This window comes from Montipora foliosa, chromosome 1 (assembly GCF_036669935.1).
Source record: "Montipora foliosa isolate CH-2021 chromosome 1, ASM3666993v2, whole genome shotgun sequence".
Lineage (NCBI taxonomy): Eukaryota > Metazoa > Cnidaria > Anthozoa > Scleractinia > Acroporidae > Montipora > Montipora foliosa.
Window position 1 is genome coordinate 66,105,069 of NC_090869.1, and position 27,500 is coordinate 66,132,568.

A 27,500-nucleotide genomic window follows, 5' to 3' on the forward strand; every position below is an offset into this window, starting at 1 on the left:
AAGCGCGCTCCGTGATCACTAAAGGTGATAAGAAACGTTTCATTGAGAAACGATTCCTCTTTCAAGCGCCACAGAAGGTTTTTGAAATCATCGTCGGCATAAGCAATGGTATTGGAATCTTCGTGCGAAATCTCGTCGTGTGAAACGAGCATAAACTTCGATGTCGACTTGTATTCGCGAAAATATCTCAGGATATATTCAAAAGAAACATTGTGAGAAGCTCGACTGTTAATGCAGTAATTATGTCGGAAATCCTCGGCTGCTATCCAGAATGGTCGAGAATAATGATCAGTGGGAGGATGGCGAAATCCTTTCAAACGATAATTGAAAACTGCTTGCCGCGGTGAGTCCTCAGAAAACATGGTAACATATCCCTTCTCTTTGTAATCGCGAAATATCCATCGCCAGTAGTCAACAGGGTTTGCAGCTTTACCCATGTCTTTTCGTGCCTCCGGCTCTTCGCTTTCTGCTATTCCAGTCAAAAGTGCGGCTAACTGTGCCGTGGTGCCATCTCCTACAATTGTTTCACCTTGAAGTAAGAATAAAAGAGAGAAGTGATCCTTGGACCTATCTGGACAATTCAAGAATTTGTCTTTTTTGACAACAATAAAAGCAAGGTGACACTCGCGCTAACACCAACCCGGTGTGGTCAACACACCAGCCTGGTATGTTAGCTACGCCATGCTGATGAGGCCCAAAAGGCCGAAACAGCTGTCCATGGCTGCTAATTGACCGGGTCAGTGAAATGATTGTGCGCATGCGTCATGTGTTGGGTAAATCGGGTTGGTGTTAGCGTATGTCACCTTGCTTTTATTGTTCTTTTTTTGACACCTGGAAATTCAAGTGGCTCCAACAGGGCCTCTCTGCAATGCCGGTGCAGTGTTCTAGCAACTGAGCTATGAAGCCACGCAGTTCAGAGCAGGTTAATTTTTTGAGCTAATGTGTTCCAATGAAAGGACTCAATGAATGAAAGCAATGCGTCCACGTAACATTTTTATCGCAAAAATTAGTTCAAACCCACCGACACACTGCAATGACTCCTTTACTCCGATTGGCGCACGTACTTAACATCTCGCGAGTGGCAATATCTAATGACTGATATCGCAAAAGTCCATAGCCCAGAGGTCTCGATCTCCATTCAGATATTCAACCCCGCTCGACACTGAAGACTTAATTTTGGTTAAGAGAAGGAAAATCGTGGCACCGGACATTATTGCAAGTATAACTACTTAGGTAACCTCTTTTAATTAGGGATTAGACTCCTGTTTAGAGGCTAATGTAATTGAACTGAAACTATTAAAGTAAAGTACTACTCGACTTACACGTCCTTTGAGGGATTGCGTTTCATCGAGGAAATATGCTAGACAGTCTTACCTCGCATCAAAATGGACTTAAGATTGTGTGTCAAATATTCCAAGCTTTTGGGCATTTTTCTCCTGAAGTTAGCGGCCGATGTCGAGTCAAACATAATCAATGCAACATTTAAGGGAATTCCTCCAGGCTTCAGTTCTCTTGCCAGAGCTTCTTTTTTTGGAATGATGGTCGCGTGTACATCGTTTCTTGTCTTACCCCAAGGCGTCGCTACTTCGACTTGAATAAATTCATGATCAACTTTTACCTGACCCAGGAATTTATCTAGAATCAAAGGTCACTGTATTTGATACATATATTATATACATGCCCGCGAGTTTAAGGAGCATACTGTTATGATCTTGGTATTGTACGGAGAAAAAATTTTGCAATACAATTAGTAATAAGTTGGCATCTTTTGGCTTTGGGGTGGAACAGGATGTCTAATACCCTGCGAGCAGAGGCCCTTCGATCTTCCTAGATAAGTCGGGAAGAGGAACTGTTACGTTACTGTTTGTTTTGGTTTTGTGGTTTTGCGGTTACTAGTCAGGCGTGACTGACTCCCGAATACGTTACGTTTGAATTTTTAACGCATGCTCAACACGAAATGTCGAGCCGGCTGGCAGAGGTCCCTTCCTCTTCCCGACTTATCTAGGAAGATCGAAGGGCCTCTGCTCGCAGGGTAGATGTCTAACAGCCGGGCAAGGGAATACAACCGGTTTAATGAAACAAAGTTCATTTTTTCAAAAACTTATCATTGTTGTTTTCGCTCTAGATGTCAGATTCTATTTGATATCCAATGGGCCTTATTTGCGCGGTGGCCATATTGGCCATAGACAATAGGACCATTCCAGAATTGCGCAGGGAACTGGAGCGACTTTCAAATTTGAACTAATCGATAAATTGTCACCATCACATGAAAAATGACATTGAAATTGACCATCTGTTTTCGTTTGATGCTATTAGGTCGGACAGAGACCAAGTTACGGACCTTAAAACATTGTTCAAAATCCATACAAACATCTCTAATTCTGAGGCAGGCTACCCACAACCATGATAAACCCTTTAAAAACTTTAATCAGATTTGGCACGACTGGAAAATCCTGTCATGGACCTACTATTTGGAAACAGATGTTTCTAGGAAATCATTTTGTTTACCTATTTCTATGAATATTACAGAAATCGTAAAAAATTTATATGGTTTTGAGGGACGCAGTTTCAAGATTCAATGTTTTAAGGTCCGTAACTTGGTCTGTGGAATGGCCTAGAGATTTCGTACCCCGAGCCTTGAGTTGAAATTTTTGGGAACCAGTTTCAGTGGGGCAAAACAAAACAAAACGTTTAAGCAAAGACGACGACTACGGCAACGAAAATGTTGGTCCAAAATATAAGTTAGCGCTATCGCAAGTATTTTGCGATTATTCCGTCTTGTTCACCTTGTCCAATAGAGGCGAACTATCCTGTAACTGAATGGGTACGAACGGTTTTAAAGTCACATCAGAAAATGACTGCTTTATTGTTATATGCTCACGTTGTCGTCAAAACCTAAAATATGGTGATTTCACGTTGCTGTTTTGTGGAGTACGGCAGAGAAATGCATGGAAATTTGTGTTGAACGTGCAGCACGAATATTTTTCCTTTTTTAACCAATAATATTCTTGCTTCGAGGCGTTGCCGTACGTCGCCGTAACCGTCGTCTTTGCTTAAACTCACTGTGACGGCCCATGATTTGACGTCAACTTACAAAGTAGCGTTCCCTCTAAATATAAGTTTACACAATCGTAGTCTTTCGTGATTATTTCAGCTCTTCTGCGTCGTACATTGTGGGCGAAGTATCCAAAAATTACAATACAGGCAATAATAATAATAATAATAATAATAATAATAATAATAATAATAATATTAATAATAATATATATTTAGCTTTACAAAATTCTTACATTCAAATCTTACATTCAAATCTTACATTCAAATTACATGCAGTATGAGAAACTCTAAAATTACCATAGATTTCTAAAGAAAAACAAGAAAATCTATATCCTGTATAATAATGCAATTAAGGTTTATACACTATACATAATAATAATAGTAATCTCTATAAACTATATATAATATGATCTCTATACTCTATAGCACTGGCGGAAAAGGTGTGTTTTAACTTTACTCTTAAAAATATCGAGTGATTCAGAATTCTTAATTTCTACTGGTAGTGCATTCCAAAGTTTAGGGGCACTGGCAGCAAACGATCTGTCACCATAAAGCTTAGTTTTAGTTTTAGGTACAACAAGAAGCATAGCACAGGCGAACTGTCCTGTAACTGGATGGGCAAAACCGTTTTTAAAGTAAAATGATAGAAAATGAATGGTTCATTGTTGTATGGTCACGTTATCGTCAAATTTGGTCCTTTCGCCTTGTTGTTTTGTGGAGTACGGCGAAAAAATGCAAAGAACTTCGTGCTGCACGTGCAGCACGATTTTTTTCATTTTTTAACCAATAATATTCTTGCTTTGTGACGTTGACGTTGCCGTAGTGACCGTAGCCGTCGTTTTTACTTAAACTCACTGCTACTATCAGCAATACCGGCAGCAACCAGGAAACGAGAGACTAACCTGCAGGGTGTGTAAGAAAGCTCCACAGTCTGCCGAAGAAACCTGAAACATTGAACACAAGACAGAGATTTCGGTTTTATTTCGAGTGTAATTTTACCAGAGTGTTAGCCATGGTAATACAAGTGAGCCCACACAGAGACAAAAAAAAAATTTGACCAGGGTGGTAGACGAACCCGTGTTTTAGTTATTCACCTCTGGGAATTTATCCTACCAACCATGATGTATAACAAAGGAGACGCCACAACACCCGATTGATCGTTGAACTGTCATAGTGGTGTGTCGAAGTGCGTTGCAAAGCTTTGAAAGCATTTGCCTCATTCTTTTTCTAGACCTTTCTAATGCTATTTTAAATTTGTTTGTCCTCCTTTTTAATAATTTTAGACCTTAGACCTATAGACGGATCAAAACGCACCAATCACTGTTTGATCTTCCCAGCCTACATCTAGGCTCAACTGACAGTCGACCAATAACATCACGAATAAGTTGACCAATGACATCTACGACCGGAGTTCTTATAGCATCTACTGACGTTACACAAATCACTTGACTCTGAAGATGACTTCAGCTCAGGTTGTCGAAACGTCAGTCAATGTCATCTCAAACAGTCCTTCTCAGGACTACACTCACCCGGACGATCGTACTTTACTCAATTATGATATAGATGGTTTCCAACCAGTCTCTAGAGACACAGATAACAATGATGTAATATTCAATTGCTGGTGGATGAACAAAAGGAGCTAATCAGAGATCTTTTGTTTTCGTCCACCAACATGGCGGCGATGACGTAACGAGAAAATCACCTATCAAGAAATAGTCTACTGTTCTCGCTCACCCTTTTTCCAACATCACAAAACAATAGCCCATTGTTACTATGTGCGCTGAGGGAATTGAGTCGAAACTTCATCTACATGGTCCAGCACTCGGCGAAGTCCCTTTTGACTTGTGGTTGTTTTCTGTTTAGGTGGCTTCATACACAACAATCCTTTTTGAGATATCACTGCCAAGCCGGCCACTTTTGCTGGAGAACACAATGGACAGCCAAAACACCGGGGACTTCATCCCCTACTTTTCTTGAATGGTGTGTGGGTTTTTTAAGGTCCCACAGGGGACTTATGAACATGGAAGATATTCGTGAGACGAGGCCTACCGATTATAGTCCTTATCCGAGAAGACTTGAAAAGTCGAACCATTTGCGGGTGTAACTACAAAGGCAGCGCTTTCTCCTCAGTTATTTTAAGACTCTAAGTGTTGGTTCGGTCGGAGTCGAACTCACGACCTCCCGCATGGAAGCCCGGTGCTCAACCAAATTGAGCAAAACGGTGCGCGGTTGACAAAGATGAATTATTGTCGGTACGTCGACCAAGTTTGCTTTATTGATCTTTTGCCACACGAGAAACCGTGTTGTTTTTAAGTTGATATGGAAATCAACTGTTTCGTCGACGATTTCATTAATTTCAAAAGAATCCCCTTGGCCAACCTTCCTTAGGGAAGAATTTGCCTTTCCGCCTGTATTTCCGATTTTTTACATTTGAAATTTTCAAGGTTGCGCATTCGTTTAAAGGCTTTACCGCCATGGTTTAATTGAATGCCACAATGGGAAATTTTTGGTTCCGTAAACAGAAGGCTTCTGTTTTCAAAGTTTTTGTTTGTCATTCAGCGATGACTCCGCGAAATGAATCGAGAAATTTGTTGATTGAATTCAACGGTTGACAGCCGTCGTAACCTTTTCGTACCCCGTTATCGTGAACTACCACCAGTATGTTTTATTTGCTTGATCAGCAATGCTTAAAGCTTACAAATGCATAATGCATAATAAATACATTTTTAAGACTTAAAAACAACAATAATTAACAATTATTCGCCGAAGGCGAAGTGATTATCGATGAATATTCACCGAGACAAAGTCGAGGTGAATATTCACGGATAATCACTGAGCCTGAGGCGAATAATTGCTTTAGTATAAATACACAGGTGATTATTTCAAAAAAGAAAAAAAAAACATTTCAACGCGAAATCATCTTCACTTACAGTGGCAAAACGACTACTGGCAGCCATTTTGATCGTCGAGGTGATTATCGGCTGATAATCCGAGATAGCGAGCCAATGAGAGCGCGCGATTTTGTATAATCACCCGTGTGTTTATACTAATAATGTATACAATGCATTTTCTACATTCACATTCAAACACGCTTTACATGAACGTTACAAGGGTAAAAACTTAGAGAAAATAAAAAGTTTTGATTTAAAGGTATCCGGGCACCTCTCTTACGACCAAACTTACCTATTTGGTCGAGTTGTACTAGACGTAAACTATAAAGAGGCATTCGATCCGACGAAGGGCTAACGCTCGAAACGTCAGCTTTCCAAATCGTTCACGGTGGTAATTTGACTTTTGTCAACACGTTTGATAAAACCAAATTTTTCTGTTGTGCGAGGCGTAGGCGATTTTTAACGTAGGCTAGGTGACCGATATTCTCTAACGGATGTATGCTTATGTTGTTTGCAAAACCATAAGCCCGTTTTAAACGTCGCATTTCACATGTGCCGAATCTAATGTAAATGAGCGAAAATAATAATAATAATAATTACATTTATATAGCGCAGACCTCTATATGAATATATTCAGTTGCGCTTCACAATATTTTAAAATAAAATTATGTCAAACTGTCACGTGAACTAAAAACATAAGAAACTTCATGATATGTGAATTCGGGAGGCCATATAATAGGCTATTACAATAATCTACTCTACTGGTTATAAAAGCATAACTAATGGTTCGGTAGTTGGACGACTTAAATATTTCCTAATTCTACGTATGTTATAATAATAAAAAGCAGATGAGCAAGTTCTGTTAATATGACTTAGCATACTCATTTTCGAGTCAAACCAGGTTCCTAAGTTTCGAACTTCACATGATGGAGCAATTTGGGAGTCGCCAACCAATAACATACTGATGTTGCTGACTTTCTGAAGTTGTTGTCGCGTTCCAATTAGAAGACATTCTGTCTTATCTGAATTCAGTTTTAACTTATCCGTGTGCATCCACTGACTGATATCAGCAATACATGATTCCATGGCAGTTAAGGCAGCAGTTTCCTCCAAATCATTTCCTGGTCTAAACGCGATATACAGTTGTGTGTCATCTGCATAACAATGGAGATTAGGAAGATGTGACTCGACGATCTTAAAAAGCTTGCTAGCATAGAGAGAAAATAATAATGGCCCGAGACAGCTACCTTGTGGAACTCCAAATTTAAGATTGAAAGTATTCGATAGAACACCATCGATAGAGATACGGTGGGTTCTATTAGAGAGGTACGATTCAAACCAATTAAGTGCAGAACCTGAAATTCCAAAATCAAATTGGAGGCGATCTAAGAGAATCCGATGATCCACAGTATCAAAAGCGGCGCTTAAATCAAGAAGCACAAGCAATGTGACATGCTTATCTTCCATGTTCATCAAAATGTCATTCTTGACTTTAAGTAGGGCGGTTTCTGTACTGTGGTGCTGTCGATAGGCTGATTGCAATGAAGGAAAAAGATCATTCTCATTTAAGTAGGACTGGATCTGATCAGCTGCCACTCTTTCAGCCAATTTTGAAACAAAGGAAAGATTGCTGATAGGTCGAAAATTTTTAAAAACAAAGTCAAGGCCTTGTTTCTTTAACAGTGGTCTGACAACCGAATCTTTCCAAATAACAGGGAAAAATCCAGATTCAAGCAACAGGTTTATCATGGTTGTTAATATCGGAAGTAACTCATCAAGGCAATCTTTCATGATGTTCGTAGGAACAGGATTGAGTAAACAGGATTTTGTCGGCGTTCTAAGCACAAGTTTCCTTAAATAGTCCACGTCTACACGGTGAAAAGCAGTAAAGGAAGAAGAACACTGAGAAGAATGGCGGCTGATAGTACTGCATGAGTTCGGAATTGCATCAAGGCTAACGCGAAGATCGGATATTTTCTTGACGAAGAACGAACCCATGTCGTTGGCCAAAGCTAACTTGTCGCCGTGCTGTAAAAAAGGCGATTCTGCTCACTGATTTAACAGTTTCTTTGTATCAGCAAAAAGCTTACGTTGATTATCAGAGATGTTGCTGATGAAATCTGTATAGAATTCTCAACGAGACTTGTTCATAAGAAAGACAGCTTTATTCCGAAGAAGTTTGAATGATCTCCGGTCAGATTCAGACTTTGTAGACCTCCAGTTGCGCTCAGCTATCCTCCAGAGACGTTTCACAGATCTGATCTCATCGGACAACCATGGGGCTTGAGCTCTTTGAATCATGGTTTTCTTCCGCCAAGGAGCATGTCTGTCAATGATGGATTTTAGAGTAGTGCCAAAACAACCAACGAGATCAGCAAGACGTTTAGGAGTGTTTAGTAACAATTCTGAATTACGAAGATTGTTCTTAAACTTGGGAAGATTAATCGATTTGATTTTCCGAAACCACGTTCCCTTGGCAGAGGATTCTGACTTAAAACCTTTCAAGTTAAACAATACAGTCGCATGGTCGGATAGAAAGGAGCCTAAAATTGGTGTGTCTTGAATGATACTGTCCATTTTCCTGGTTATGACTAAATCCAATATATGTCCTTCAACATGAGTTGCAAAGTGGACATGTTGAGCTAGTCCAAAAGAATCAAGTAGGTCCACAAATGATTCTGCATCGCGTTTATCCTCAACATCAACATGGATGTTAAAGTCACCACATCACAATATGGGCACCGTGCATAAAACAAATGATTCAAGGTACTGGGAGAATTCGGAAACAAAGGAAGAAATTGTTACAGGATGCTTCGTAGAGTAAGGAGGTCTATAGACGACAGCAAGCCGTAAGCGAAAAGATCCATTAATTAAAATCCATTCCGAAAGTTAAAAAGAGCACCACGTAGGAGCAACAATCTGCTTGACAATTATATTTGAACGAGTGATCAAGCTGTACCTCCACCATTACGGCCGGATCTATGTACATCATACAACTTATAACCATCGGGAGTACATTCAGCTTTCACCGCGGCATCTTTATCCGAAACCACGTCTCACTAATTGCCAAGATGTCCAATTTATTGTCATGTATATAATCGACAAGAGTCGCTGTTTTATTCCTTAATAATTGAGCGTTCCATACACAAACTTTAAGGTGACGTGCATCGAGAGAGTTCGGAGGAGAGGTGTTAATTTGAATCAACATGGCAACTAATTGAATAATTAATTGATTCTCGTTGACCGCCGAAGTTTCCTAACAACCGAATAGGTTGAAAACTAGATCCAAAACGTCGACAACCTCCACGACTACCGCGCTTTCTTAAGATTTGAAGGCTCTTAAGGCGATTAAACACATCGGGTGCAATATACGAGCTTGCGAGTTTCCTCAGTGATCGTAGTTCCATCCGACCGTAAACAATGCAAACCAACGCATTTGACGAGCGAGTCGAGGAAGAACTTGAATCTTGTGTTAATTCGATATCTCCTGGGTTGCTTTCAACGTCGACACAGATAGTCAAATCCTTTGAAAAGTCAAAATCAGGAGTCTGGAGAAGTAAAATTCCATGTTTCATCGAAACTGAACCCTCCCGGCGTACTCCTACTCGAGAGATAAACATGATCGATTTGAATTTAACAACCTTGAAACAAAGCTCGTCGGAATTGTAGAATAATTCAGAGCCATCAAGACGCAGACCACAGCCAGTCATAAAGCCGTATTGACCTTGGAGATCTTTCCAGCAACATAAACACGAAACCCATCGGGTAGAAAAGCCAAAATTAAATAAAATAACAAGACCCTAATAGAACCGGCAGCCATAATGGCGCGCACATTGTATCACAATATATTTTTCTCAATTTCATTAGATTCGGCACATGTGAAATGCGACGTTTGGTAAGTTCACGTTGTTGTTTTCAAGAGGATGAAAACTAGCGTCTAGCGTCCTTCCTTCAAGACCATTCGTTACCTATGTCTCTCGCGGCTTCTTTCCATTGCCAGCGGAGAGCAAACTGTAGATATGATAACATACCTATAAAGTTGGTGTTATATACGACCTAGGTAAATGTGACTGACCTTCCTCTTTGGCGCTTTTGTTGATCAAGTTTGGCACAGGGATTGGATCAGAGAATTTGATTTCAAAATCGTCGTCAACAGGTCTTAAGATTTTCTTGTACTGAGCTGAAACGATGCCTTCGGCTTCCACACGAAGCACGTTGTTTTCGAGGCTTGAAAATCTCCTTCCTTTACATTGAAGCCGGCCAAGATCTTTTACAAACTCGAGAATACTAAAGTGAAATGGATCCAAGTTTGGCAGTCTGCAAGCACTAGTACTGTTGCCGAAAGATTTAGTATATTTGACCCGCAGTGGTGGCGGTAGCAAGGAAGGTTGTTGCCGCAAGTACGCTACTAAGACAAGGCCACCCGCACATAGAAGGGCCCATAGAACACGAATATGCAATCGCACATGGCGTCGACAGCGACGTTTACACACCATTCGGATAGATCTTTGCGCAGTAATGATGTTCGTGTATATATGATAAACCACAGCTGGAGAAGTTCCAAAGGACCCACAGGCAGCCCAATCCTAACATTCGAGTCACAGGACAGATGAAACCACCGGTAATACCAACCCATGCGATAAGCCAGAGAATCGTCACAGACTATTTTATTTGCTACTGTGTGTTCACTGTGAGGTTTCCTGCTAGCAGAGGACCTTTCTTTTTGCGTTCGCTGGGCTGACGAGTACGCGAAAACAGACCTCTGCCATGAGTCGAAACTCACTGTGTTAAGCACGGGCGGCGGTTACTTAGCGACCGAATCCTCACGTGATATTTCGTGTTGTGTGGGCTCACTTAACAACAACGGAATTACTGTAAAGGAATGCGCGGGACACAGCGGACTCAAGTCACGGTCAGCAAACATATCATAGGGCATGCGCTTTGAATAGTTTCGCCCAAGGTTGTGGACAGCGGAAGGGGTTGGATCAAATTGAGTGACCCATTTTCCGCCATTTTGGTTTCTGGGCACATGGAGGAAGAACTATCAACACGCATGCCCCATGATATGTTTGCTGATAGTAACTTGAACCCGCATTCTCGTTCCCAGAGCGAATTAAGTATGAGATGAGCCACGGATCGAGAGCTCTGGTTGGAACCAATTTTACAGTCCGACTTCCGGTCAACTGCGCAGCCGCAAGATTTAGAGTGAAAAAAAATGCCCATGAAGGTCTTTACACAGGTTTTTTTTTTTCACGTATTTGACTGGTATGTTGAAGTGTTTTTTAAATAATAAGAAACCAAACCACTGTCAATAAGGAATTTTGGTTGTTTGTTCCATGTTGTTCCATTTCGAATTTTGAAAAAAGACTCTTATTTTCTATGCTTGAAACAGACATTGAGAATAATTATTAAACGAATCGATAAAACGATGAAAAACATCCCCTTTCACTTTGAACACCACACGGCGACCGTTGAGTTTGGTTGTCTTCGTTTGGTAACTTCGTCACGGACGACAAAGTCTCGTTACCAAACCGAACTCAACGGTCGCCGTGTGGTGTTCAAAGTGAAAGAGGATCTTTTTCATCGTCTTATCGATTCGTTTGGGACACTAACAGCCGTCTCGACGTCGCTGGCAGACTTTCGATCGCGCGGCTAGCGGATTGAAATGAAAGAAAAACCTTTGCCCTTGAATTATACGGTGGATTTGTGGCCGTGGGAACATTTTAACCGGGAATACTTATTTGGAATCTAACAGACCGTAACAGTGTCACGTAATACTAACCAGCAATTCCGGATCAGAAAGATAAATATATAAAATATGCCATGTGGAATGCTTCAAACACCCAAGCCATTTTTGTAACTTGAATAAATTTAAATTGCACTCAGTTAAAAAAAGAAACTCATTCAACTAATAACTTTCCGTGTCGGAAACTTCCCATGAAAATTAGGCGGCCTAAAAACGAGCACATATTGACGCGTGGAACGTGCGTGGAAAAGCAGCCATTCGGCGGCGGTGTTAACGTGAGTGTTGATATTAATTTGCAAAAACGCCACCGTTTTGATGGAATAAAACAGCTCTTTGATATTGCTGGAATTTTTTCCGAGAAAGTAGCCAGTTGTTTACACGTCGGTGAGTTGACTTGCTCCGTAGTTGTCATGTCAATATTAAGTTGTTTTTCTCAGAAATGGTGAACATCCGATCATTTGGCCCACGCTCTAGCACGGTAAACTCGTCTCTAAATTCTGTGCTATTTACCGTACCATAGAAACAACAAAATACAACAACGATATGGAGAATTATGCAGTGTGCTGCGGTAACCAGCACTGTCTTTATTACAGACTCAAAAATAGGCAAACACAACACTCCCCGGGGGTTGGATACTCCAGCGCATGCAATACAAGGGAAGCCGAGCACGTATCCCCCGCAGCGGACACTCGGAGGCCAGAAGAAACCTCACCAAAGTAGGCTACGGCTGCCTGGCCCTCCTACTGGACCCCTAAATACGAACTAAATGTTCATAGACCGAGTAATCCCAATAAGCTGTTCTGGCACAGCTTCAAGATAACGAAACTTAGGCTTCGGATTCTTCCAACCAACATGCCTGTCCTTCATTGAGGAATCGAGGGACCTGAAACCCGGATCGTTAGCCCCTCCAATCCTCCATCTCCGCCACCCGTTGCTGTACTTGTAGGCTGTGTTTGCTGCGCTAGACTCTAACACAATATCAACCAGACGAGGAACCATAATGCTATTTTTAATGCTATTTTAATGCTATTTTAAATTTGTTTGTCCTCCTTTTTAATAATTTTAGACCTTGGACCTTCGGGAGTCAGGGTGGTTTAGTGGTCATCAACCGTGCCTCCCACCTCTGTGACCTAGGTTCAACTCTGGCCTCGGGTCGTATTTGGGCTGAGTTTCAGTTGATCTCAATCTGACTCCGAGGGTTTTTCTCCGGGTACTCCGGTTTTCTCCCTCCTCAAAATCGACGCCCGGCCTATTCCTTCAGGCTGTGGTGCTGTGCTCCGTGGTCATACAAGGGTCGTGTTCAGAGGCCGAGCGCCTAGCCGGCAGCACAGCTCCTTCGGCCCGACGTCGTTGAGCTGCGCCCTTAGTAATTCAGTCTCCGACTGCGAGAAAGGGCGATTAGCAGATCACATATTATTGTTACAGCCCGTACTCGTTCTGGAAGAGTTACAAAGAAGCCCGAGAGACTGGACCTGTGAATAGTTATACTAACCCCACCCTAGTGTGTAGGACTTAGAGTGTCATGTGACTGTCGTTGTTGTTCCCGCTCTTGTTGTCGAAGGTTTTTGTACGTCTAGCATTTCGCTCGTATACATCCCCTTTGTAAATCGATGTGTAGCCGAGTCCAGTGGATTAATGTTGTGTTACGCTTCAGTGTCTCGTCGTAAATCCTAACATGGTCCTTCACAGCCGGAGAAAAGGAGATATTTCAGCAGTAAATTTGTAATTCTTCGCAAGGTCATCAGTTGCAACCACATGGCCATCGGTTCCTCGAGCAAAATGGAAGACTTATCTCAACTCACAGTCGATCAAATTCGTGAAATGCTTGGAAAAAAAGGATTGCCGACTACTGGAAAGAGAAAAGTCTTACTGGAAAGGTTAGCGAACGCTCAGCGTGATTCGAAGTCAAATGTTATTGCACCAGAATTAAAGGAAGGTTCGAATTTCGCCGAAGCTTCAAAGGAACCTCTTCAAGTGAAAAGTGAAGTTGAAATTCAGGAGGTTAGTTCGATTAGACGTAAAGCCAGAGCCTTGCAAATGGATATGGATGCGTTGATTCAGGATATTTTGTATCTAAGTCAAAATGCAAGCAACAAAATCAAAGTGCAGTTGAGAATTGAAAGGCTAACTGTGTACCGTGAGAATTATCTTCAACTGAGAAATGAATTAATCGCGCTTGTTGCAGAGGATATGATGGAGGAGGAACTCCGAAGATGGGGAAAAATTCTGAGAGAAGTAGATAAAGCTGTGGATGCTGCTCATGAATTCCTAAATAAAGATTGCGACGTGGGAGATCACTCCTTGAAGGATATTGCATACAGTGACAGTCGTGTATCCTCAAATCTGAAATTACCGAGAATTGAGTTGCCAAAGTTTAATGGCGATGTGTTGAAATTTCAAAACTTCTGGGATCAGTTTGAAGCTGCAGTGCATAACAATGTTGATTTACCAAATGTTCAGAAGTTTACTTATCTACGCTCGGTGCTAACTGGAAATGACTTGAAAGCAATAGACGGATATGAAGTAACCGGAGCAAATTATGAAGCAGCTGTTGAATGCCTTAAACACAGGTATGGAAGAAAACGTATGATCATCTCATTTCTAGTGAAATCTATCATCAAGATAGATGCTAAGTCAGTTGTTAATGCATCCTCCCTCAGAGATCTCTATGATACCTTTATGAACAGAACTAGAGCTTTAGAGGCTCTTGGAGAAGATCCAATGAGCCATGGATGTATTTTGTTTTCCCTTTTTGAGACCAAGTTACCAACTCAGTTATTGGAAAAATGGGAGTTGACACTTGCAGACACTCAAGAAGATGAAGTAGGCCTTGAATTGTTCTTTAAATTTCTTAACCGACAAGTTGTGTCCAAAGAAGCAGGAGAAAGACGTTCAAATGGGAACATCACCCCAGGCAATCACAGTTTTGATAAAGGTAAAGAAAACCGAAGAAAGTCTTTATCTCCCAAAATGGGTGGTGAGAATGAGATGTATACTGCTTCTGCACTACTTGGTGGAACACGCCCTCCAAAACAGCCAAATTGTAATTTCTGCAAGGCAGATCATGACTCACAAAATTGCCCAATGTTTAATGAAAAATCACGTGATGGTAGATGGAAACTAGTGCAAGAGAACAAACTGTGTTTCAATTGTTTAAAACCTAGCAACCACAAGCACTTCTCCAGAATTTGTCGCCATCCTAAGTGTTCTGTAGCGAATTGTGGTCACCGACATCACTGGTTATTGCATGGGCAGCAGTCAGTTGTTACACCTCGGCACCTAAGCAACACTAGTTTAAGTGGATTGGCTTCAACTGAGCCTGCATTACCTATGAGAGAAACACTCCTACAGACAGCATTGGCCAGGTTAATTGTTAAGGGTCAAGAAATGACAGTCCGTGTTTTACTAGATTCAGGGAGTCAACGTTCGTATATACGAAAGAACATTGCAGAGGCCCTTGACCTGCAAGGTCCCTCAGAGCTATTAAGTGTCACAACGCTAGGTGGGGAAACCAGCGAAACGAAAAGATTCCAAAGAGTGAAATTTACCCTTTCACCAATTAAGGGAGATTCAAAGGTGGAGATAGAGGCCCTTTCTATTTCCAAAATTTGTAATCCTCTCGGGCCAGTACAGATGGACTTCCATAAGAACTCTCATCTTCAAGGCTTAACTCTTGCAGATAGTTATCCTCGTGGTTCAGTTCAAGTAGATGTTCTTATTGGGCAGTGCAGTGGAGGAGGCAGTGTGGCCCAGTGGTTAGGGCGCTTGCCTTGAGATCCGGAGATCCCGGGTTCAAGACCCGCTCTGACCACTCGCTGGATTTGTTCCTGGTAGTCCCTGGTTCAACTTCCCAGCTGCACTTGTAAATAGCCAACTGGTTTGCCTCCAGCCAGTTGGGATTCTTAACAGTTGTTGTTGTTGTTGTGTTCGGTTGTTTCGTTGATTGTTTCATTGGCCCTGAAAAGCCCCTATGGGGAGCGGTCAATTAAGTATGTTTCGTATTGTTTCGTATTGATACAGACCACTACTACTCATTTGTGACTGGGGTCTGTAAGAGAGGTAGTTCCAGTGAGTCACTTGTTGCAGTTGAATCTTGCCTCGGCTGGATTGTCACGGGACAAGTAAACCGCCAATCAAGGCAAACTTCATCCATGCTGACAGTTGTAGAAAACGGTGGAGTTAACGAAACATTGAAAAGATTCTGGGAACTGGAATCAATTGGTATTGCAGAGAAAGAGGACCCTGTTATGTCACAAGAGGACGAATGTGCTGTTGCTGACTTCAATAGAGGATTGAACTTTGATGGACATAACTATGAGGTGCGACTACCATGGAAACGAGATCCTCCAAAGCTAGAAAGTAATTATGCACAAGCTTTGAGACACCTGGAAAGCGTTGAAAGAAAGTTAAGGCAAGACCCTGTGAAAGCTAAGGCTTACAAAACAGCGATCAACGAATATGAAGAGAAAGGTTTTGCAGAGGAAGTACCTGATCAGAGTGATGACAATGGAACTGTGCGGTACTTACCGCATCATGCTGTATTTCGTGATGACAAAAGAACGACAAAATGCAGAATCGTATTTGATGCTTCCGCACGAGAAGGAGGTTTTGCTTTCCTTAACGATTGTATTCTTCCTGGTCCTCCTTTACAGCCGAACCTTGCATCTGTACTGATTCGATTTAGAACACACAAAATTGGTCTCATAGCAGACATTGAAAAGATGTTTCTGCAAGTCAAACTAGCACCAGAGCACAGAGATGTTCACCGCTACCTGTTGAGAGATTTACAGCCTAACGAAGCACCAAAGGTGTACAGAATGCAGAGATTGACTTTCGGTGTGAACGCAAGTCCTTTCCTTGCAATTGCTACAGTTCACGCTCATGTAAACAAATACAAAAAAATGTCCCCGTATGCAGTAGAAGAAATTTTACAAAATATGTATGTCGATGACTGCCTGACAGGATCCGATACAGTAGATTCAACTTTGAAGCTTCAACAAGAAATGTCAGAAATTATGATGACAGCAGCATTCAATTTGACCAAGTGGGCAAGTGACTCAGAGCTAGTAATGGATGCTATTGACCCAGCTAAAAGAGCCTCATCACCATTCGTGGAGTTCAATTCGAGCGACCCCCTAAAAGCACTTGGCCTTTCATGGGACTTGAACTCTGACCACTTTAGATTCCTCGAACCGAGTGGAATCATCTCATCCCATGATCCAATGTCAAAGAGAAGTCTACTTAGTCTGGCATCGAAAATGTTTGACCCACTGGGACTGATATCACCCTTCACTGTTAGAGCCAAAATCCTTTTCCAAGAGTTGTGGTTGAAAGGATTACAGTGGGATGACCCGTTAGATAGCGACACTAAAGCAAAGTGGTTAAGTTGGAAGTCTGAGTCGTTGCAGCTAAAGGATGTGACTATCCCTCGATGCTTCGTAAATGGTATTACGCAAGACTCTGTGGTAGAGGTGCATGGTTTTGGAGATGCTTCCCCCAAGGCGTATGGAGCAGCAGTGTACATTCGAATAAGAGACAAGCAAGACAATGTATCCTCACAGCTGGTTATATCGAAGTCCAGAGTCGCGCCCATTAAGAAGGTGTCACTTCCAAGGCTGGAACTTTTAGCAGCAGTTGTAAATGCCAGGTTGCTAAAATTTGTTGTAGGGGCTTTGCCAATGAAGGTGGCTAGGGTTGTGTGTTGGTCAGATAGTATGGTGGCACTGCATTTGATAAAAGGGCAGAGTTCTTCCTGGAAGCCATTTGTTGCCAATCGTGTGGCTGAGGTACAGTCAACGTGGGATCCTGAGTGTTGGAGGTATTGTGAAAGTAAGGAGAATCCTGCAGACTTGTTGACGCGTGGGTTAAGCTGTCGTGATATGATTTCAAGCACTTTGTGGTGGAATGGACCCCAATGGATGTCTTCGCCTTGTGAACCACTACCCGCTCAACCCGAAAACGAAGCTGCTCCGGCCGAAGCTTGCGAGGAAAAAAGAACTACCCATGTGTATACAGCAGTCGTTGCAGAACCACTGATTGATATGTCACGCTGCGGGACATGGTTAAAGTTGATTCGAGTAACTGCTTATGTATTGAGAGCGGTCAAATTGTTTAAGACTAAGTCTAGGTCTTGTGAAAGGGAACTGTCGGCGGACGAGGTGAGGCAAGCCGAGATTAAATGTTGTATGTGGGTGCAGGAAGTGGTCTACAAAGAAGAATTCGAGAAACTGAAAGCTGGAGAGGTACTTCCCTGTAACAGCCGCCTCCTGAAACTGGACCGTTATTATGACAGAGATGATCAGGTATTAAGAGTTGGTGGGAGACTACAGTTTGCTGATCTTCCCGAACAGAGCAAGCATCAAATAATCTTGCCTCACGGACATCCTGAAGTTGCCAAGATGGTGCAAGATGTACATAAGAACATGTTGCATGCTGGTCCAGAAACGGTATTATCAACTTTAAGGCAGAAAGTTTGGCTAACTCAAGGAAGACGTGAGGTTAAACGTGTTATCAGAAGATGTGTAGCTTGCCAAAGACAACGGGTTGGACCTTGTGCCCAGAAAATGGGTCAGTTGCCAGAGGAAAGAATTTCCTGTTCACGAGCTTTCGCGCATGTTGGGACTGACTTTGCGGGACCACTGTATGTGAAAGAGGGCTTAAACATTAAGAAAGCATATGTGTGTATTTTCACATGCACATCATCTCGTATGGTTCACCTGGAACTTACACATAGTTTGACAACTGATGAGTTCCTTCAAGCTTTTAGTCGCATGACGAGTCGCAGAGGTCTTTGCCATACAGTGTGGTCAGACAATGCACAAACCTTCAAGGCAGCAAGCAGGGAAATTCAGAAATTATACGATGAACCCACTACTGAAAGTCAAAGAATGTGGAGTACGCTGGATCAAGATCAAATCAAGTCAGAGTTCTCATCACGAGGGATCAAGTGGAAATTCATCACAGAGCGTTCCCCATGGAGAGGTGGATGGTGGGAACGATTTTGCAGAATGATAAAAGAACCACTGCGCAAGGTCCTTGGAAGGGCACTTCTCACCTTTTCTGAGCTAAACACGTTGCTGGTCAGAATCGAAGGTATCATTAACTCGCGGCCGTTGACCGCAGTAAGTGATGATTGCAGAGACCCGTTACCTATTACGCCTGCTCATCTTTCAATTGGTAGGCCAATTAACCAGTTACCGGAAAGGAAAGAAAGTAGATTAGAGGAGACCAGTAAGAGGACTGTCGAAAGGTATCTCTACCTGCAGAGACTACTCAATCACTACTGGAAGCGTTGGAAACAAGAGTACCTACATCTCCTATCGGTAAGAAACAGGTGGCATAAAGAGATCCCTTCTACTCGAGTAGGCGACATTGTCACTTATTTCTGACGACAATGTGCCGCGCACCAAATGCCCGTTGGCTAAAGTTGAAAGGGTTTATCCAGGTAACGACGGGCTTGTACGGACCGCTACAGTTAGAGCGCATAACAGTTTCTACAACAGACCCGTTCAACGTTTACACAAGTTAGAGATTGAGTCAGCAGCTTCACAAGTAAGCCCGGAAGCAGAGGATCCAGTCCATGGTGGGGAGAAGCCACAAACGAACACTGTTCATGCTGCAAGTATACCTGTTTCCAAGCCTAATTTGAGCGTTGTCCTCCCCGAAGGAGGACAAGGTGGGGAGAATGTTACAGCCCGTACTCGTTCTGGAAGAGTTACAAAGAAGCCCGAGAGACTGGACCTGTGAATAATTATACTAACCCCACCCTAGTGTGTAGGACTTAGAGTGTCATGTGACTGTCGTTGTTGTTCCCGCTCTTGTTATCGAAGGTTTTTGTACGTCTAGCATTTCGCTCGTATACATCCCCTTTGTAAATCGATGTGTAGCCGAGTCCAGTGGATTAAAGTTGTGTTACGCTTCAGTGTCTCGTCGTAAATCCTAACAATTATTATTATTATTAGACAGATCAAAACGCACCGATCATTGTTTAGTCTTCCCAGCCTACATCTAGGCTCAACTGAAAGTCGACCAATAACATCACGAATAAGTTGACCAATGACATCTACGACCGGAGTTCTTATAGCATCTACTGACGTTACACAAATCACTTGACTCTGAAGATGACTTCAGCTCAGGTTGTTGAAACGTCAGTCAATGTCATCTCAAACAGTCCTTCTCAGGACTACACTCACCCGGACAATCGTACTTTACTTAATTATGATATAGATGGTTTGCAGCCAGTCTCTAGAGACACGGATAACAATGATGTAATGATCAATTGCTGGTGGATGAACAAAAGGAGCTAATGAGAGATCTTTTGTTTTCGTCCACCAACATGGCGCCGATGACGTAACGAGAAAATCACCTATCTAGAAATAGTCTACTGTTCTCGCTCACCCTTTTTCTAACATCACAACACAATAGCCCATTGTTACTATGTGCTCTGAGGGAATGGAGTCGAAACTTCATCTACATGGTTCAGCACTCGGCGAAGTCCCTTTTGACTTGTGGTTGTTTTCTGTTTAGGTGGCTTCATACACCACAATCCTTTTTGAGATATCACTGCCAAGCCAGCCACTTGTGCTGGAGAGAACACAGTCACAATGGACAGCCAAAACACCGGGGACTTCATCCCCTACTTTTCTTGAATGGTGTGTGGGTTTTTTAACGTCCCACAGGGGACTTATGAACATGGAAGATATTCGTGAGACGAGGCCTACCGTTTATAGTCCTTATCCGAAAAAACTTGAAAGTCGAACCATTTGCGGGTGTAACTACAAAGGCAGCGCCTTCTCCTCAGTTATTTTAAGACTCTGAGTGTTGGTTCGGTCGGAGTCGAACTCACGACCTCCCGCATGGAAGCACGGTGCTCAACCAAATTGAACAAAACGGTGCGCGGTTGACAAAGATGAATTATTGTCGGTACGTCGACCAAGTCTACTTTATTCATCTTTTGCCACGCGAGAAACCGTGTTGTTTTTAAGTTGATATGGATATCAACTGTTTCGTTGACGATTTCATTAATTTCAAAAGAATCGCCTCAGCCAACCGTCCTTAGGGAAGAATTTGCCTTTCCGCCTGTATTTCCGATTTTTTACATTTCCCGCTCGGATGCAAATTTTGAAAGTTTCAAGGTTGCGCATTCGTTTAAAGGCTTTACCGCCATTGTTTAACTGAATGCCACAATGGGAAATGTTTGGTCCCGTAAACAGAAGGCTTCTGTTTTTTAAGTTTTTTTTGTCATTCAGCGATGACTCCGCGAAATGAATCGAAAATTTTGTTGATTGAATTCAACGGTTGACAGCCGTCGTAACCTTTTCGTACCCGTGATCGTGAACTACCACCAGTATGTTCTATTTGCTTGATCAGCAATGCTTAAAGCGTACAAATGCATAATGCATATACATTTTTAAGACTTAAAAATAACAATAATTATGTATACAGTGCATTTTCTACATTCACATTCAAACGCGCTTTACATGAACGTTACAAGGGTAAAAACTTAGAGAAAATAAAAAGTTTTGATTTAAAGGTATCCGGGCACCTCTCTTACGACCAAACCTACCTATTTGGTTGAGTTGTACTAGACGTAAACTATAAAGAGGCATTCGATCTGACGAAGGGCTAACGCTCGAAACGTCAGCTTTCCAAATCGTTCACGGTGGTAATTTGACTTTTGTCAACACGTTTGATAAAAAAAAAAATTTTCTGTTGTGCGAGGCGTAGGCGATTTTTAACGTAGGCTAGATGACCGATATTCTCTAACGGATGTATGCTTATGTTGCTTGCAAAACCATAAGCCCGTTTTAAACGTCGCATTTCACATGTGCCGAATCTAATGTAAATGAGCGAAAACAATATATTTTTCTCAATTTCATTAGATTCGGCACATGTGAAATGCGACCTTTGGTAAGTTAAAGTTGTTGTTTTCAAGAGGACGAAAACTAGCGTCTGTTGTCCTTCCTTCAAGACCATTCGTTACCTATGTCTCTCTCTCTCTCTCTGTCTCTTTCCATTGCCAGCGGAGAACAAACTGTAAGATATAAATACCTACAAAGTTAGAGTTAAAATACGACTCAGGTGAATGTGACTGACCTTCCTCTTTGGCGCTTTTCTTGATCAAATTTGGCACAGAGATTGGATCAGAGAATTTGATTTCAAAATCGTCGTCAACAGGTCTTAAGATTTTCTTGTACTGAGCTGAAACGATGCCTTCGGCTTCCACACGAAGCACGTTGTTTTCGAGGCTTGAAAATCTCCTTCCTTTACATTGAAGCCGGCCAAGATCTTTTACAAACTCGAGAATACTAAAGTGAGATGGATCCAAGTTTGGCAGTCTGCAAGCACTAGTACTGTTGCCGAAAGATTTAGTATATTTGACCCGCAGTGGTGGAGGTAGCAAGAAAGGTTGTTGCCGCAAGTACGCTACTAAGACAAGCCCACCCGCACATAGAAGGGCCCATAGAACAGGAATATGCAATCGCCCTTGACCCCGAAAGCGAAGTTTACACACCATTCGGATGGATCTTTGTGCAGTGATGATATTCGTGAATATATATGATAAACCACAGCTGGAGAAGTTCCAAAGGACCCACAGGCAGCCCAATCCTAACATTCGAGTCACAGGACATTTGAAACCACCGGTAATACCAACCCACGCGATAAGCCAGAGAATCGTCACAGACTATTTTATTTGCTACTGTGTGTTCACTGTGGGGTTTCCTGCTAGCAGAGGACTCTTTTCTTTTTGCGTTCGCTGGGCTGACGAGTGCGCGAAAACAGACCTCTGCCGTGAGTCGAAACTCACTGTGTTAAGCACGGGCAGCGATTACTTAGCGACCGAATCCTCACGTGATATTTCGTGTTGTGTGGGCTCACTTAACAACAACGGAATTACTGTAAAGCAATGCGCGGGACACAGCGGACTCAAGTCACGGTCAGCAAACATATCATAGGGCATGCGGTTTGAACAGTTTCGCCCAAGGTTGTGGACAGCGGAAGGGGTTGGATCAAATTGAGTGACCCATTTTCCGCCATTTTGGTTTCTGGGCACATGGAGGAAGAACTGTTAACACGCATGCCCCATGTTATGTTTGCTGATAGTAACTTGAACCCGCATTCTCGTTCCCAGAGCGAATTAAGTATGAGATGAGCCACGTATCGAGAGCTCTGGTTGGAACCAATTTTACAGTCCGACTTCCGGTCAACTGCGTAGCCGCAAGATTTGGAGTGAAATAAAATGCCTATGAAGGTCTTTACACAGGTTTTTTTTTCACGTATTTGACTGTTATGTTGAGGTGTATTTTAAATAACAAGAAACCAAACCACTCTCAATAAAGAATTTTGGTTTGTTCCATTTTGCATTTTGAAACACGTCTCTTATTTTCTATGCTTGAAACAGACATTGAGAATAATTATTAAACGAATCGATAAAACGATGAAAAACATCCCCTTTCACTTTGAACACCACACGGCGACCGTTGAGTTTGGTTGTCTTCGTTTGGTAAGTTCGTCACGGACGACAAAGTCTCGTTACCAAACCGAACTCAAACGTCGCCGTGTGGTGTTCAAAGTGAAAGAGGATCTTTTCATCGTCTTATCGATTCGTTTGGGACACTAACAGCCGTCTCGACGTCGCTGGAAGAGTTTCGATTGCGCGGCTAGCGGATTGAAATGAAAGAAAAACCTTTGCCCTTGAATTATACGGTGGATTTGAGGCCTTGGGAATATTTTAACCCCCGGGGGAGCGGGGGTACTCGATATATCCCTGGATGGGGAGGTGCGGCGCGGCCCCTCATACCCTGACCCTGTTTAAGACAAACATCGCTGATTTTCCTACCCATTTTAAGACAGAATTCCGATTTTTGATACCCTGTTTAAGACATTTAACCCAGTTTAAGACAAAAATTGATTAATCGATACCCTGATTCAGACAAAAAATGATAAATTTGATACCCTGTTCAAGACAAAAATCCCGAAAAACATACCCTGGCTGGCCGCACGTCCCCATTAAGAAGTTATAAGGGAGTACCCCCCTCCCCCCGGGATTTTAACCAGGAATACTTATTTGGAACGTAACAGACCGTAACAGTGTTACGTAATACTAACCAGCACTTCCGCATCTGAAAGATAAATAACATTTGCCATGTTGAATGCTTCAAACACACAAGCCATTTTTGTAGCTTGAATAAATTTAAATTGCACTCAATTAAAAAAAAAAACTCATTCAAGTAATAACTTTCCGTCTCGGAAACTTTCCATGAAAATTAGGCGGCCTAAAAACGAGCACATATTCAAGCGTGGAACGTGTGTGGAAAAGCAGTCATTCCGCGGCGGTGTTAACGTGAGTGTTGATATTAATTTGCAAAAACGCCACTGTTTTGATGGAATAAAACAGCTCTTTGATATTGCCGGAATTTTTTTCCGAGAAAGTAACCAGTTGTTTACACGTCGGTGAGTTCACTTGCTCCGTGGTTGTCATGTCAATATTAAGTTGTTTTTCTCAGAAATGGTGAACATCCGATCATTTGGCCCACGCTCTAGCACGGTAAACTCGTCTCTAAATTCTGTGCTATTTACCGTACCATAGAAACAACAAAATACAACAACGATATGGAGAATTATGCAGTGTGCCGCGGTAACCAGCACTGTCTTTATTACATACTCAAAAATAGGCAAACACAACACTCCCCGGGGAATGGATACTCCAGCGCATTCAATACAAGGCAAGCCGAGCACGTATCCGCTGCAGCGGACACTCGGAGGCCAGAAGAAACCTCACCAAAGTAGGCTACGGCTGCCTGGCCCTCCTACTGGACCCCTAAAAACGAACTAAATGTTCATAGACCGAGTAATTCCAATAAGCTGTCCTGGCACAGCTTCAAGATAACGAAACTTAGACTTCGGATTCTTCCAACCAACATGCCTGTCCTTCATTGAGGAATCGAGGGACCTGAAACCCGGATCGTTAGCCCCGCCAATCCTCCATCTCCGCCACCCGTTGATGTACTTGTAGGCTGTGTTTGCTGCGCTAGACTCTAACACAATATCAACCAGACGAGGAACCATAATGCTATTTTTAATGCTATTTTAATGCTATTTTAAATTTGTTTGTCCTCCTTTTTAATAATTTTAGACCTTGGACCTATAGACAGATCAAGAGGCACCGATCATTGTTTAGTCTTCCCAGCCTACATCTAAGCTCAACTGAAAGTCGACCAATGACATCTACGACCGGAGTTCTTATAGCATCTACTGACGTTACACAAATCACTTGACTCTGAAGATGACTTCAGCTCAGGTTGTCGAAACGTCAGTCAATGTCATCTCAAACAGTCCTTCTCAGGACTACACTCACCCGGACGATCGTACTTTACTTACTTATGATATAGATGGTTTGCAGCCAGTCTCTAGAGACACGGATAACAATGATGTAATGATCAATTGCTGGTGGATGAACAAAAGGAGCTAATGAGAGATCTTTTGTTTTCGTCCACCAACATGGCGGCGATGACGTAACGAGAAAATCACCTATCAAGAAATAGTCTACTGTTCTCGCTTACCCTTTTTCTAACATCACAACACAATAGCCCACTTTTACTTTGTGCGCTGAGGGAATGGAGTCGAAACTTCATCTACATGGTCCAGCACTTGGCGAAGTCCCTTTTGACTTGTGGTTGTTTTCTGTTTAGGTGGCTTCATACACCACAATCCTTTTTGAGATATCACTGCCAAGCCGGCCACTTGTGCTGGAGAGAACACAGTCACAATGGACAGCCAAAACACCGGGAACTTCATCCCCTACTTTTCTTGAATGGTGTGTGGGTTTTTTAACGTCCCACAGGGGACTTATGAACATGGAAGATATTCGTGAGACGAGGCCTACCGATTATAGTCCTTATCCGAGAAGACTTGAAAAGTCGAACCATTTGCGGGTGTAACTACAAAGGCAGCGCTTTCTCCTCAGTTATTTTAAGACTCTGAGTGTTGGTTCGGTCGGAGTCGAACTCACGACCTCCCGCATGGCAGCCCGGTGCTCAACCAAATTGAGCAAGACGGTGCGCGGTTGACAAAGATGAATTATTGTCGGTACGTCGACCAAGTTTGCTTTATTCATCTTTTGCCACACGAAAAACCGTGTTGTTTTTAAGTTGATATGGAAATCAACTGTTTCGTCGACGATTTCATTAATTTCAAAAGAATCCCCTTGGCCAACCTTCCTTAGGGAAGAATTTGCCTTTCCGCCTTTATTTCCGATTTTTTACATTTGAAATTTTCAAGGTTGCGCATTCGTTTAAAGGCTTTACCACCATTATTTAACTGAATGCGACAATGGGAAATTTTTGGTCCCGTAAACAGAAGTCTAAAAAGTTGCCTACGTTTTTGTCGCTGGTAGAATCTTTTCGTAACCTGCACTTACTTCATTCAAACGCGACAAAAACGTAGGCAACTTTTTAGTTAGAAGCGCGCTCAAAACTAACGAGCAACCCGGCACTTTCAAATGCGCGCGCTCACGATGCAAATCTTGTCTTTTCATTGTTAACACTAGCAAGATATCGGCACCTAAGCGATCTGTTAAGATCACCGATCGTTTCACATGTACCTCCGCAAATGTCATTTCTTGCATAACCTGTACGTTATGCAATAAATTATACATTGGTGAGACAGGTAGACGACCGATTCCGCGAACACCTTCGCGATGTTGAGAAGAATGACAGGGATGCATCTAAGCCAGTCGCTCGACATTTTAATCTGCCTAACCACTCCAAAAAACACATGGCTATCTGCGGCCTTTCCCTACATCTAGGTACGACGGAAAGCCGCAAGAATCTGGAACAAAAATTCATCTTTCAAATTGGCACCCTTAATCCTCACGGTATTAACGAACGCTTTTCATTTAACTAATATATTCCTATTTTTCACGTTGCCATGTTACCACCAATAGCATAGCTCCTACTCTACTCTTTTACGTTCTTTTGTATTTATTTTATATATACCTTCTGCCTCATTTTGAAACAAGTTTTCTTTTGAAATTTTATTTTGCCGCCATTATGAAAGAGGTCTATGGGTTTGCGCGATCGATCGATTTACATATTTTCCACATGTCAACGCAAAAGTCCTACACTCTTTTTTTTTACAAGAATCTTTCATATACGAACACTTTGGATGAGATTAACCAAATTTTAAGAACCGTAATACTATGAACATACCGCCCAGGCTGCTCATGGCAATCAATTAAGAGCGTCTTTATTTTTCTCATTTGTCTTTTGCGTTTGTCAGTACTATAAATAAAGATAAAAGAAATGTAAAATTGTAGTCTAAAAAAACAATTACCTCAAATACTTATTTATACTTAATATCCACAATGTAGTTTTCTTATTTCATAATACACTGAAGAAAAACTCATTTTGTAGCTAGCTTTTATAGTATACCACACCACTTTACGATCGTGTTAAGAGCCTATTTAGGTTCAATTAGGAGAAAATTAAGAACGTCTCAGCTCCAACATTAAGACGTTCTTGTGAAAAATGAATGTATCCAAAGAAGGTCAAGTGCCAACTTTGAGTATATAGTCCGGTGCACAGTCATTGACTAAAAGTAGTAGCTTGAGTCAATCTTAGCGCGTATCTTTGTATTTTTAGCACGCCACGAGCTCTCCGGCTCTGCTCGCACTGTTTAGGATGACCAATCAGAATAAAGTCAGTGTAAACGAAGACAAAAATAGCAAAAACAATGTATGCAAATTGTGCAAATTGATGTAAATGTGAGCCTCCCTCTAAAGCGTTAGTTCTAAAAATAGAAAGATA

The 27,500-nt window shown here is 42.1% G+C and overlaps 4 protein-coding genes across 4 annotated transcripts in view; 2 read left to right on the forward strand and 2 right to left on the reverse strand.

Annotated features, from left to right (window-relative positions):
- LOC137972679 (uncharacterized) overlaps positions 1-10,444 on the reverse strand; it is a 12,039-nt gene extending 1,595 nt beyond the window's left edge. Inside the window, exons 1-4 of the mRNA XM_068819410.1 lie at positions 10,024-10,444; positions 3,960-4,001; positions 1,375-1,635; positions 1-529 (exon numbers count right to left, since the gene is read on the reverse strand). The exon at positions 1-529 is cut by the window's left edge and continues 1,595 nt beyond it. Coding sequence (XP_068675511.1) covers positions 1-529; positions 1,375-1,635; positions 3,960-4,001; positions 10,024-10,444 — 1,253 coding nt within the window. The remainder of the gene's footprint in view (positions 530-1,374; positions 1,636-3,959; positions 4,002-10,023) is intronic.
- A 3,005-nt stretch (positions 10,445-13,449) lies between these two features.
- On the forward strand, positions 13,450-15,468 carry LOC137972686 (uncharacterized). Its single transcript, XM_068819416.1, has one exon. The coding sequence runs from the start codon at positions 13,450-13,452 to the stop codon at positions 15,466-15,468; it is 2,019 nt and encodes a 672-aa protein (XP_068675517.1).
- Positions 15,469-15,845: 377 nt separating this feature from the next.
- On the forward strand, positions 15,846-19,082 carry LOC137972692 (uncharacterized). Its single transcript, XM_068819421.1, has one exon. It carries the CDS (start codon positions 15,846-15,848, stop codon positions 19,080-19,082), a length of 3,237 nt encoding a protein of 1,078 aa, XP_068675522.1.
- Positions 19,083-26,976: 7,894 nt separating this feature from the next.
- LOC137972699 (uncharacterized) overlaps positions 26,977-27,500 on the reverse strand; it is an 8,452-nt gene continuing 7,928 nt past the window's right edge. The window contains exon 3 of the mRNA XM_068819427.1: positions 26,977-27,500. This exon is cut by the window's right edge and continues 1,367 nt beyond it. The gene's annotated coding sequence lies outside the window, so the exon portion shown is untranslated.

Excerpts from the sequence above, each read along its gene's own strand:
- LOC137972686 (XM_068819416.1), top strand. The coding sequence starts at position 13,450 with ATGGCCATCGGTTCCTCGAGCAAAATGGAAGACTTATCTCAACTCACA.
- LOC137972692 (XM_068819421.1), top strand. The coding sequence starts at position 15,846 with ATGCTGACAGTTGTAGAAAACGGTGGAGTTAACGAAACATTGAAAAGA.